Source organism: Coffea arabica, chromosome 8e, assembly GCF_036785885.1.
Source record: "Coffea arabica cultivar ET-39 chromosome 8e, Coffea Arabica ET-39 HiFi, whole genome shotgun sequence".
In the NCBI taxonomy this organism is placed as follows: Eukaryota; Viridiplantae; Streptophyta; class Magnoliopsida; order Gentianales; family Rubiaceae; genus Coffea; species Coffea arabica.
The window spans coordinates 43,320,444-43,334,913 of NC_092324.1; the positions used below are offsets into that span (position 1 = coordinate 43,320,444).

General features: G+C 35.4%; 1 protein-coding gene across 1 annotated transcript; it reads right to left on the minus strand.

Annotated features, from left to right (window-relative positions):
* Positions 1 to 2,598: 2,598 nt before the first annotated feature.
* Positions 2,599 to 3,138, minus strand: LOC113704823 (gibberellin 3-beta-dioxygenase 1-like). Its single transcript, XM_027226696.1, has one exon. The coding sequence runs from the start codon at positions 3,136 to 3,138 to the stop codon at positions 2,599 to 2,601; it is 540 nt and encodes a 179-aa protein (XP_027082497.1).
* Between the last annotated feature and the right edge of the window lie 11,332 nt (positions 3,139 to 14,470).

Here is a 14,470-nt window from a genome sequence, read left to right on the forward strand (position 1 = left end):
TTGATTTTGTTTTCTTCATTTGCCTAGCAAACAAGAGTAGAATTACGATAAAATATTATCTAAAATCTTTGGTGAGTTATGAGAAAATCCAGGTAATTAATCTGCTATAGGATACAATGAATGTGAGTATATGCATTCGCATAATCACATAGGTGAAAATTAAGTTTAACAACGAGTTAGAAAATCTAGGTAATTGATTTTGTTTTCTTCATTTGCCTAACAAACAAGAGTAGAATTACGATAAAATATTGTCTAAAAACTTTGGTGGATTATGAGAAAATCCAGGTAATTAATCTATTATCGGATACAAATGAATGTGAGTATATGCCTTCACATAATGACATAGGTGAAAATTAAGTTTAACAACGAGTTAGAAAATCTAGGTAATTGATTTTGTTTCTTCATTTGCCTAACAAACAAGAGTAGAATTACGATAAAATATTGTCTAAAATCTTTGGTGAATTATGAGAAAATCTAGGTAATTAATCTGTTATAGGATACAGCGAATGTGAGTATATGCATTCGCATAATCACATTGGTGAAAATTAAGTTTAACAACGAGTTAGAAAATCTAGGTATTAGACTTCCTTTTTTTTTTTGGAAGAAGTTGTTTTTTAGTTTTGAATGTGTTTTCTAAATATTCAATTTTCCAGACTCCTTTCATTTGTTAATCATCTTTCACTATAGGTTTAAGGGTACATGAAGTTGTATTTTTGAATATATTATCTTTCTTTAGACTAATTTTATCTTCTAGAGTTTTAGAAAGCGAATAATTGGCAAAACTCTTCTTTTTCATTTGGAGGATTTGGTGAAAAACTTTTAGTTGTGGTTTATAATCTGTAAGAGCTCAGATTGAATGTTGTGCTGAATTCAGATAAGATACTAACATTTTAGAATCAAATTCTTCATTTAAGTTTCAGATTTACTAATTAATGCAAAAATTTAGGCTTAGAATATCATTTTGCATTCAGCAACACAATTAAATATTGTAAGAAAAATTTTGAAAATTCAAATGTTTATTTATATAGATGAACTATTGATTCAATTAACTATTCAAAAGTAGTTTGAGAGTGGAAAAAATGATATACTATATGTAAAACTTAAAATGAGCCAAATTTTGAAAACGATATGTAATATAAATATGAATCAAAATGAGAATTAGATGGGAGCACTAAACAAATTTTTGTAAACATTTAATATAAAGTAAAGGTAATTAACCAAATTAATGACGGTCGAGGAGGCCTTGGTCTAGATGTTGAGGTTGATACTTTAGAATTTAGAGATTTTGACTTTTAATCTCCCTTCCCTCTCTCTACTTCTTAAATTCCATCCTCCCTTGCTATAAAAAAAATAAAAATACAAATTAATGGTGAACAGAACATAATAAAAATTGAATCTAAAATTAATTTTGAGACCAATATATAGTCTATTAGACCGATGCATATATTGGAGCAAGAGCAATAATTTCCTTAAGAAAGAAATAAGTGTCATAAGGCGTGATTATCCAAATTTTAGTAGTAGTAACTTTTAACATATAATCAAGACAAATTATCATAATACAAAACATATATGGAAAGAAACACACACACACACATATATATATATAAGAAAAGTATAAATTGATTGCTAAAAAGATTTTGTAAGACATAATTAATACGAATGTACATAAAGCAGAACTAATAAATTGATTGAAGGTCACTATAAATAAGAAAGTGTAAAAGGAAGGGAATTTGCTGTTATAAAAAAAATAGAAGCAGAATAAAAAATAAAAAATAGGAACTCAAAAGATGTCCACATGGTGAAAAGATAGATTGATTGTCAATTTGGCATTAGGCTAGAATAGCTAACTCAGTAACCTACTAATATTAAAACTGAATATTGTTATATATATATGATAGAGATATTTTGGTACAGCTAAACACACATGCACTAGCAGTGAGATTCAAAACCTTTTCTTTTAATTAATTTTTCCTTCCTAACATAGTTAATACAACTAGCTAGTAATAGTACTAGTATTTTTCTTCATATTATCCAGCAAAATTAGTAACCCTTTTTGGTTTAATTCTCCATGTGCATTATATCGTCCAAATATATAACTGAAACATTCTTCCTGTGACGACCCCACCTCCCCCTAGGGCGTACCACAGGGTTTTGCGGACCGCCTGCTCAACTCTCGCCAGGACTCGTTCACTCTTAACAAGTAAAATAAGATATAACCTCAAGAATAAGTGAAATAACAGTTTCCAAACTTGGAACGTGTACTTACATTCATATCTATCCCAAACATTCATACAATCCCAAATATAACAAAAGTTGTGAATTCCAGATACATTCAATCCCAACCGAGCACTAGCGCGAGTACAATCGCAAAAATTCAAAAACTAGACTATGCTAGCCTGTACCAGTCTCACACCCTCGCTTGTATCCCCTGTAAGGAAAACAAAAACTAAAGGAATGAGTTAAAAACTCAGTGAGGTCCTGACTCCGCCACTGTTTACTAGGATCATCTAGCATGGCAGAAAGCTATCAGGAGTTCACTAGGTTTTTTACCAAACGAATAAAACAGATTACATATGTTTCAGGATTGGGTATATGATATCATTTTATTCTGATCACAGAAAGTGCATCCTCCATATGCTTGGCCCTGATTTCAAGATATTCCTTCACTGTTAAAGAACTATAAATGGGACATTCAGACTTAGCAAATGGTGCAACCTGGGAATCAATTGGAGGATAGCAGAAGTAGGCAACAGAAATCATGTGCCTAATCTGGTTGACAAAAGCACGATGCAGAATGCCAGAGAACTTGCCATTAGACAATATATCCATAAGATTACCAAGATTGACCACAAGAGCTCCTTCAATGGGTGAAACTGTCACCCATCTGAATCCGTCGCGAAAAATCTGCAAACCCTCATGACTTTGATGAAGAACGGTAATGAGCAATGAATCTGTGTGAGGGGCTAAACCAATGGTACTTTTGGGATCTGGGCAGGGTGGAAAGGAATTGAGTAGCAATGCATCTTGGGACATTGATAGTTTCCAGTTCAGTTCATCTTCAGAGACTTCTAGCCACTTCAACATCAGGAGCAAGAGTTGGTATGCCAAGGAATTCATCATCTTTTGATAAGTTTCCATCACATCACTAAATGTATACATAAGCAAGTAATAATAATTAATTAAAATGCAATCATTTTCGCTTACACAGTAATCTAATAGTACTATACTTGAATTAAATTTCATTTATGTGTCTAATCTAATGTCTTTAGCGAAATTATTTTGAATGACAACTTGGATTTTGCATACTTGCAGTTTAGTATTTAAACTACTTAAAGCGTTCCCTAACTCTTAAACTTGTTAAGGATAGCCTTAACCTTAATCATTTTATCCAAAACTATGCCCCCAAACCAAAAAAAAAAGGTGCAACTTAAAGTCAGCAAGCGTGAGGATGCAGTTTTAATACGCTTAAAGGGGAAAAGAGTTAAGACAAGGGGATTAGGATTTCTTTTATTCATCTTTTGAGTTGATTTTGATAAAAACGGAGATGGATGAAAAATCAAGGGAAATGATGTATTGAACCTCAAAAAAAAAATCAATTAAAAGGAATGAAATAAATTCCAGTACAACCTTAATTTTCATTTAAGTAGGCAGTACAAATTTGTCAGTTTGTCGACGTGCATGAAAGTGCATGGATAATTACCAAATACTACCAAATAAACGGACTTACCAAAAAGTTTTGTGGTCGTGGGGCCAAAGTACACTAGCGTGCTCAACAGAAGAACCTGCAATAAGGTTTCATGCCACAAATATTTGGTCACTAGCAGAAATATGCCGTGCGCAAATGTAATGCCCACAATGAGCATTATAGTGTATGAATTTAATAAAGTAGTATAATTGATATTTGCAGTATGATGTGTATAAATTATGTGGTGTAGGGGAGATAATTATAAAGATGGAAAAAAAGGATAAACTAACCATTACTTCAAATGACACCGCTATCCGAATCAAGAATCCAAAGGTTAGTAGAAATTATTTGTTTGCCATGTACCATGAAATTTGGTAAGCAGCGGATTGCAATTATAAATTAACGATATGGAGAATTTGGCATTAACAAAAAAGGAGATAATTAAGGTAGAATATAATAAACTTAATTATTTATCCCACCCTTAGTGAAATAGATAAAAAAAAAATTTGTAGCCAAATAAAGCGAACACATAACTATTTGTAGGCAAAATAATTTGCTGTGATTAATAGAATTAAAGAACATTAATTACAATTAATATATTTACACAACACGTATAGAAAAAGTTCTTCCTTCCTTTCTCAGGGCATCTCGGCATAGCGTTTCCGGCATTTGGCATTTCGATCCATGATATGGTATGATACGAGACTTGCAAGAGAACTACATAAACGGCTCACAAGCATCTCCAACCGCAAAGTAGGGACATCAGACAAGAAGTAAAAGCAGAAGAAGATAACGTGGCATATACATAAAACGGAGAACAAAGTAGCTAATCATTGTTTGATAAAAGGAGAAGAACAGAGTTGGATCAGTAGACATAACGCCTCAATTACAATAAAAAAGTGTTAAGTACCTTTTGCTGAAGCAAGGAAAATAAGTAGCAACTTGTAGCTAGCAGAACCTGCAGGAAATCAAGAGGGCCAGGAAAAATAGCAATAAATGTCAGAAAACTACAAAGTGTAGAAAAAATAAAAGCATGAAAACGAAGATGACAAAGAAAGCATACGAAACATATAGAACAGAGGCAATGTTTCAGCATGAAAGGCGACAAAAAGGAATAGAGGCAACAAAAAAACTGGGTAGAAGTGAAAGTAAAAATGAAAACTGAAGCAACAAGAGACAACAATGGAATAAAAATGAAAACGATAGTTAAGTACCTTTTGCTGAAGCAAGGAAAATAAGTAGCAACTTGTAGCAAGCAGAACCCGGAGGAAATCAAGAGGGCCAGGAAAAATAGCAATAAATGTCAGAAAACTACAAAGTGTAGAAACAATAAAAGCATGAAAACGAAAATGACCATGAAAGCATACGAAACATATAGAACAGAGGCAATGTTTCAGCATGAAAGCCGACAAAAAGGAACAGAGGCAAAAAAAAAACTGGATAGAAGTGAAAGTAAAAATGAAAACTGAAGCAACAAGAGACAACAATGGAATGAAAATGAAAACGATAGAACAAACAGAATCGTAAAACAATTAAAAATGCAGGATGAATAATAATAGCATCGTCAGGTAGAACAAAGCAGTAAGCATGATAAGTAGAAGAATATGGGGGAAAAAATACAAAGAGTATTACAAGAATAGGGATAGCGAAATTGGAGCAGCACTTACAGTAGATGTAATAACAAACAGCAGGAAAACAATAATAACACTGATTGAAGAAAGACGCACAAGGAAACAGAGGAAAGGAAAAGCTCGAGAAGCGGAGGCAATGCATAAAACGAAGCAAAAGAAGAAGGAAAGCAGGCTGAAATGCAAGGGAAAGAAACTCAAATGATTACCTGGATTCTCTTGCATGCATGAGAACCCGGGAAAGCATGTCTAGAGAGGTGCAAATCTTGCATGGAGACGCCAAAAATTAATGGATTGTAGGCTGAGTATGCTGAGAGGTGACTCCGCCGACCAATAGAAGAAACAGGCAAAGTGTCTACTTATATTGGCTCGATTATTAATGTTTTGTTTTCATTATACTAATCTATCATTAGTATTAGGCTTATAATAATAAGTACTATTATTATTATGATTAATAATATTTTCATCACAATATAGATAACATATTATACTAATCTATCATTAGTATTAGCCTTATAATAATAAGTACTATGATTATTATGATTAAGAATACTTTCATTACAATATAGATAAGATATATATCATATAAGAAAATATATAAAAAAAAACTGGAAAATGAAAATAAAGCAAAAAATATTATGCCAAAGGGGAAAAAGATAGTCAGGCAGTACCCACAATAGAATAAATAATATTAAATACGGGATAAAAAAAATAGTATATTAAAAATATACTAAAGATTTATTTTAAAGGAGGAGAGGAAAAAAAGCATGGGTACTATATAAAGAAGAAGCAAATACTGAATAGCAAAATAATATATACAAAAGAATTTATAACTAATATAAAAAATATAGACTAAATAGAAGATAGGTATGTAATATATAATATAATATAATATAAAAACAAAGAAGGAGCGGAAAAAAAAACAGCATGGGTATATAAAAAGAAGCAAATAATGGATAGTGACCAATCTGAATTCAGGGGAAAAAAATAGAAGATAGATGGTGCAAGGAATGTGAAAAATGACAGTGCATGATGACGGAGGAGCAAAAAGGCCGCAACCCACTTAGGACCAGCAACAGGATTTGCACAGCCACGTGATTTGCACACGAGTAGGAGGACGAAAGACCAGCAACAATTCAACTAGCATTCCCACTTTATATAAAGTTCTTTATATACAATACTTCCAAAGTTAATGAACATTTGATGGTGTTGAGAAAACAATGTAGATGACCTATTAGTCTATTTAAAAACAGAAAAAAGGAAACTATGGAAGGAAATAAAAAAAAAAGGGTATAGTGTTTGTGTCTGATATATATATATATATATATAGAGAGAGAGAGAGAGAGAGGAAGAGAGAGCATTTGTTAAAGAAACAGGGTGGAATACAATTTAGGTTCTCAGGTCGTATTACGAAAGTTTACTATGAGCTCCAACGATTCTGACCTCATTTGGAGACAATAAAGACTTGGTAAATGGGATAATTATCTAGCACCATGCAAGCAAGAGCGTTCTCACCCCGTCACAAGAAACCAAAAGGTGAACCACTGGGTTAGTACATTGTTGGTAGAAAAAGTTTTGTAGTTGCTGGGAAGAACATATTGAGAATCACCTTAACTGAAACTCAAAATTTTTCACTAATAAAGCCAATTCCCAGTTAATTTCTCTAACTTTTCCTTTCTTTCTATTTTTGAATACACAATTTCCTTTTTGCTGTAAAAGTAGGGTTGAAAGCCATAACGCTCCAGTGAAGGCAGCAAATTCAAATCCCAGTATAGCAGGGGAAGTGACATAGCAAAATCTATCCAAATGACATCAAAACCAATATATGGTAGTTCATCACTACCTAAATTGACCCAAATGACATGCATCCTGACATAGGTTACATATCTCAACGTGGTGATTAGAATGAAACTCCATATTTTTAATAGGATACATGCAATCAAAATCCCGAAAGGTAAAAATATTGATATCATAAATACCGAAGAGATGGAGAAGTAGTTATGATTGGTTTTAGAAACAGACAAACTTGAAGTAGCTACTGATTGCTAATTCTCAAGAAAATATCCCTCTATTTTCATTAGATTATCACCTCCAAAAGACCAATTACATGTCAACTTATAGGCAGGAAAAAATATCAGCATGTTGTTTGTAAGGATCGAAGACAACCTAAGAGGGGGGGTGAATTAGGTTTTCAAAAAAACCAGCTAAGATATAGGTCACTTTTCTTCAAAGCCTACCTTTCTTTTCTCAAAGACCACCCAATGGATCAGATTACACGAAAGCACAGGTATCCATAAGATGAAGAGGAGAACAGTTTATATAGAAAAGCTGTAAACGAAAATAGTGAAACAAACCAGGCTTCAAACTCTACTGGAGTTTGAACAGCACTTTTATATACCAGGTTACTTCAAGTTGAACAATCTTGCAACCAATATCCTGTGTGCAAGGGAAGGATCACTTCCTTCTTGCCCCAAACCACACTTGGTCAAGCAAGGAAGTTTTACAAACAATCGAAAAACCCTCACAATGCTACACTATTGAAGAAGCTGTGTCACACTTGAAAAACTACAAGAGAATTGCACAAGCTAAGAATACAAATGTTCCTTTGGAGTATTCTAACACTTGAATCACTCACAATCTGATGTAGACTTGATGTGCAAAGTTGTTCTGAGGTGGTTGACTTTGTTCTTTTTATAGGAGACCAGAAAATTCTTCAATTAATGCTGTCAACGGATAGAAGGCAACTGAAGAGTCAACTAGCCGTTGGTGCTGTCGGACGTCCGATGTTCAGTTTTTATGCGTCCGAACGAGATCAATGAGTTCTGGAAGTTTTCTTGAATCTCTTAGGACGTCCGATCCCTTATCATCATGCGTCCGAGGGTAAGATGCACACTTGGAATTTCCTCTTCAATTCCTTCGGACGGCCGATGTGTCCAGAGTGTTGCGTCCGAAGTGCAGCAACGCTTGTCGGACGTCCGAAACTCAGGTGTTGAGCGTCCGATCGTGATCAGTAATTGTAGAAGCCCTGGCTTGTCTTCTTCGGACGTCCGAGTCTGAGTTCTTCACACGTCCGAAGGTATTCAAAGAATGTCGGACGTCCGATACTCTCCTTTTGTGCGTCCGAAAACTTCCTCAGCACTTTTCATCCTTTTTTATCTTCTTTTATTTGCTTTAAGTCCACAGACCTGTTTAGTGTTATTTCTGAAAAGGATCTCTACAAAGAGTATTAGTAACATCCATTTATTTTGTAATCATCAAAAGATGTGAATTGAGATAAACAATCTCCCCCTTTTTGATGATGACAAAACATTTGGATCGAGCAAAAAATATACGAGCTGGGATATAACAACTCCCCCTAACGAAGTGCATGAGTATTCAGGAAGAAACGCAACGCAACTCCCCCTGAAACTGACTCCCCCTAACTAGTTACTCTATACCATCAGTGCTAATCCAATTCTCCCCCTTTTTGTCATCACAAAAGTGAGTATCAGTTTTGATACCAGCAGTATCAGATAACATCAGTATGATCCATCAGAAACATTATCAATAACACGCAATATCAGATAGTATCAGCAAAATCCATTCATGTTCAGCACAATTTGGAATCAACAGAGACATTCATAACGAACACATTCATTCAGCAGATTCCATAACAAACAAAATATTCATAACAAACACTTAGTTATAACATCCATAAACAGTAGAAAATATCCAGTTGTACAGACCAGGTGTACATCACTTAGCCAAAAGTTTTGCAATAAAAAAGATGAAATATAGTCCTAGATTAAGGTGCAGTGACCTAGTAGTGCATAGATGGTGATTTTAGATGATCCAGGCCTCCTCCTGGCCAGACGAAACTGTTCAGGGTCCTCTTCTTCCTCAGTTTCTTCATCATCATCTTCATATGCTTCCTCAGTTGCTGGAGCCTTGCCTTTATCCTTGGGCTGAGAACTGGAAGCTGGTGTGGTCTCAGTACCAGTAGTTGGCCCTGTGGGCTCAGGTCTTGGTTCTTTCCCATGAACATTTGCATTGTTTTCAGGTATTGGAGGGACAACAAGATTTCTTTTTTCAATGAAGGAGGATTGTTGGGCAGGGGTCATGGTCATCATGAGACCATCTTCAATAAGCATGACATGCTGTTTGAGGTCTTCAAGCAGGGAGATGACTTCAGAATTGGATGCGAAGGACTTGCTGGCAAACTTTCTAGGATGAATGGTGAAGGGAGAGACATAGTCTGACTGATCACGAGGAGTCCTAGGAATGACAGGGGTTTCATGAAAGTTTTTTCTTCTGGATTCAGCCACAGTCTCCTTATAGCACCAATGGCCATCAAAAAATCTTAAATTCTTTCTTTCAAAATAAGCTTTTGAGAAAACTGATGAAGCACTGTCTTTGGGAGATTTTTCAGAAAAAGGTATTTCAAAATGTGCAAAGATAGGAGTCAGAAATCTGCCATAAGAGAGCTTCCTACGACTGTCAGTGCTAATTTTGAGCAGAAACTTGCACATTATAAAACCAAAGTCAATGCGGATTTTTTCAACAAAGCAGTAGAAAAGATAAAGTTCCATTTTGTTTGCATCTATTCTGTGGCCATCAGTTGGCACCAACAGATTCGAAATGATGGTGAAGATGATCAGATTCTGAGGACTGAGATCATCTAATCTTGCCTCAGCAGGAGTATTGACGTGAGTTTGAAAATAGGTTATGAGTTTGGCAATGTAAAAATGATGATAGGCAGAAGGAAATTCCTCATATGAAAAGAAATTTACAATTTTTCCTTTGAAACCAGATTCAATGCTAGTTTTCAGAATGGAATTCACAATGTCAGGAGTTAACGTGATGTCTATAGAGTTGACCCTAGAGATGAGTTCAGTGTGTGATTTACCCTTTCTAAGATTAGCAAAGAATTGATAAAGCATGTCAGGGTAAAAGGCATTAGGAATGGTCAGAAGATGAGTCCATTTCTGGAATTCAAACAGTTTAATGACAGGTTCAAGATCAAGCTTACGAATTTCGTAGGGAAGGATGAGCCTTTGGGTGATGAACCCTTTTTGAGAGACTAACTCAAATCTGTCTTTGGCTTCATCATCAATGAATTTTGGGAGAGGAGTGGGTTCTGTTATGGGCTGTGTTACTGGATATTTCCCAGAACGTTTTCCTTTCGAGGTTTGTGTGGCAGATGCCCCAACATTCTGAGCCTCAGACCTTGTCCTTGGAGATTTCCTGGTGGAGGGTTCAGGTATTTACTGATTCTCAGCAATGTTTCGTTCATTCTGCTGATCAACAGAGGAATCAGCAGATTGCTTTTTCTTGGATTGGGGAGTGCTTTTTCTCTTTGCAGTTCTCTTTCTTTTACCAGATGACCTTGTGACAGTTTCATCACCCTGGGTAGCCTGCTCTGGTTCCTTATTTCCACCAACAATGTTCCCTTCAGAGTTCTGCCCTTCACAATCTTCTTCTTAGGCGCCATAGGAGGTGGTTCCTCAATCTCAATGTCCTCATCTCTAAGCCTAAAGGACCGTCCGGCACTAGTAGATCCACCTCTGATTCTAACCATGATGCAATGTGGATGTGTTTTTAATGCAGAACGTGTTGTACAGAGGAAGAATGCAGTATGAACAAGAATGAGAATGCACTGAAATGCCGCAGGGAGAGAATTATAAAAAGTTAGGGTTTCAGATGTGAATTGGGAACAATTGGGTAGTTGGGGGTTAGGAGTGATTTTTATGAGTGGTTAATGAGCAATAGGGGTGTAATGGAGTTGGTTGAGTCAATTTCTTAGAACTTGGTTTGATGAGAGAGGAATTTGAATTTCAAATATGAAAGGAAACTGAAAGGTTGCGTCCGAGACTATGGAAGGTAATGAATTAGGAAGAATAGGTAACTGCCTTATAGTGCTCAATTTTTGAGTGTCGAACGTCCGATCGTATTGAAGCGTCCGACACATCCGTCCGAACCAGGATTTTTCTGAAACTGGACGAAGAACACTGTCGGACGTCCGTTCCAATTCATCGGACGTCCGATAAGGATTGACCAAAAAACAAAACTTAGAATATTTTTTCTGAGACGCCCAGTTTTGTTTTCAGGAACACAAATTGATCCAATGGAAGAGCTTTTGTGAGGATATCAGAGATTTGCTCTTTAGAACAAACAAACTGGACACGGATTATCCCCTTTGAGACAAGATCGCGAATGAAATGATGCTTTATATCAATGTGTTTAGTCCTAGAGTGCTGAATGGGATTTCTTATCAGATTAATTGCACTAGTGTTGTCACAGTAGATAGGTACACATTCATACACTAAACCAAAATCATTCAATGTGTTTTTCATCCATAGCAATTGAGCACAACAAACACCAGCAGCAACATATTCAGTTTCAGTAGTGGACAATGAGATAGGATTTTGTTTTTTACTAAACCAAGATACCAAACAATTTCCAAGAAAGTTGCATATACCAGTAGTACTTTTTCTATCTATTTTACAACCACTGAAATCAGCATCAGAGAATCCATATAAAGGAAGTTCATGACATTTTGGATACCATAGACCAAAGTTTAAGGTTCCTTTAAGATATCTAAAAATTCTTTTTACTGCATTCAAGTGTGATTCCTTTGGACAGGATTGAAATCGAGCACATAAGCATACAGCAAACATGATGTCAGGCCTACGGGCAGTTAAATAAAGTAAACTTCCAATCATACCTCTGTACTTCTTTTCCTCAACTTTCGTACCTTCCTCATCCTTGTCAAGTTTGGTAGAGGTGCACATAGGTGTTCCAACAGGCTTTGAATCCTCCATTCCAAATCTTTTCAGCAGTTCCTTGGTGTATTTTGCTTGATTTATAAATGTTCCATCTTGGGTTTGAACCACTTGGAGTCCAAGGAAGAAGTTCAGTTCTCCCATCATGCTCATTTCAAATTCTTTTTGCATGATGATGGAAAAGTCCTTGCACAAGCTCTCATTAGTAGCACCAAATATGATATCATCCACATATATTTGCACAATTAAAAGATCTCGTGAGCTTTGTTTTGTGAAAAGTGTAGTATCTACAATGCCCCTTTTAAAACCATTTTCAATCAAAAATCCACTCAGACGTTCATACCATACTCCAGGAGCTTGCTTTAATCCGTATAAAGCTTTTGAGAGTTTAAAAACATGATCTGGATAAGATACATTTTCAAAACCAGGAGGTTGGTCAACATAGACTTCTTGATCTATAAAACCATTCAAGAAAGCACTCTTAACATCCATCTGAAATAACTTAAAATTCTTGAAACATGCAAATGCTAGAAACATTCTTATGGACTCCAGCCTAGCTACAGGTGCAAAGGACTCATCAAAGTCTATCCCCTCTTCTTGAGTGTATCCCTTAGCCACCAGCCTGGCCTTATTTCTAACAACCTCCCCTTTATCATTCATTTTGTTTCTAAAAATCCACTTTGTGCCAATGATAGGATGGTCTTGTGGTCTAGCAACCAGGGTCCAAACCTTGTTTCTTTCAAATTGGATTAACTCTTCTTCCATAGCTAAAATCCAGTGCTCATCATTCAATGCATCAACAACATTTTTAGGTTCAATATGTGATACTAAAGCAAGATTATCTACTAGGTGTCTAGAAGAACGAGTTCTGACCTTTTCAGATGGATCACCAATTATAAGCTCCCTGGGATGGTTATGAACAAATTTCCAGGTTCTTGGTAGATCATTAGGAGTAGCGGTATCTCTGTCATTCACTTCTCCAGCTGGACTGTCTTGAGTATCAGCATCCTTTAAATCAATTTCTGGTGAAGCAGAGTCATGATCATTGATTGCTAACTTCTTTAGTTCTTGTTGAACACCTGTATCATCATCTTCACCACAACTCATAGAAATGTCACCATTAGATTCATCAAACGTAATGTGTATCGCTTCCTCTATGATCAGTGTTCTACGATTATAAACTCTGAAACCTCTTTTGTTTTCACAATATCTCAAGAAAATTCCCTCATCAGATTTTTTGTCAAACTTTCCAAGATGTTCCTTGATATTCAAAATGAAACATTTACAACCAAATACTTTAAAGTAACCAACAACAGGCTTTTTGTCAAACATAAGCTCATAGGAGGTTTTATTCAAAATTGGTCTTAGAAGAACTCTGTTCATGGTATAACAGGCTGTGTTTATGGTTTCAACCCAAAAATATTTTGATAAATTGCATTCACTAAGCATGGTTTTAGCAGCCTCTTGGAGAGTTCTATTTTTTCTTTCTACAACTCCATTTTGTTGGGGGACTCTAGCAATAGAGAATTCATGAGTAATGCCATTATGATCACAAAATTCTGGAAAACCACAGAACTTGAATTCTGACCCATTATCACTTCTAATCCTAACAATTTTCAAGCCAAGCAGATTTTGCACTTTAGCAAACAATGAAGTAAAATTCTTAAAGGCATCATCTTTATGAGCAAGAAATATCACCCAAGTATATCTAGAGTAATCATCAACAATCACAAAACAATATCTCTTACCACCAAGGCTTGTAGTTTGTGTAGGACCAAACAGGTCAAGGTGCAAAAGTTCAAGTGGTTTTGAAGTAGAAACACATTTCTTGGATTTAAAAGATACCTTGACTTGTTTTTCAAATTGGCAAGCATCACATATCCGGTCCTTTTCAAATTTAATTTTTGGGAGACCTCTAACATGATCCTTTTTAGAGATTTCCTTTAGCAAATCCATGTTGAAGTGACACAGTCTTCTATGCCATAACCATGGGTCCTCATTTGCTACTTTGAGACATTTGAGATAGGAGGAATCAATTTTTTCAAGAATAACTACATAGACATCATTAACCCTTTTTCCTTTGAAAATAATGTTGAACTTTGAGTCAAATATGAGACATTCAAGCTTTTTGAACAATACAAACAGATTCCTATCACACAGTTGACTAACACTTAATAAATTGTAGTTCAGATTATCAACGAGAAGAACATTGTGAATAGAGATTTTACCATTCTTACCAACATCACCAATACCAACAGTTTTGGCTTTGTTATCATCTCCAAACGTTACCTTTTCACTTGCTTTTTGCTTGAGTTTAATGAATTGTGAAGCATCACCAGTCATATGTCTTGAACATCCACTATCAATGAACCATTTTGATTCTTTTGCAATGTTAT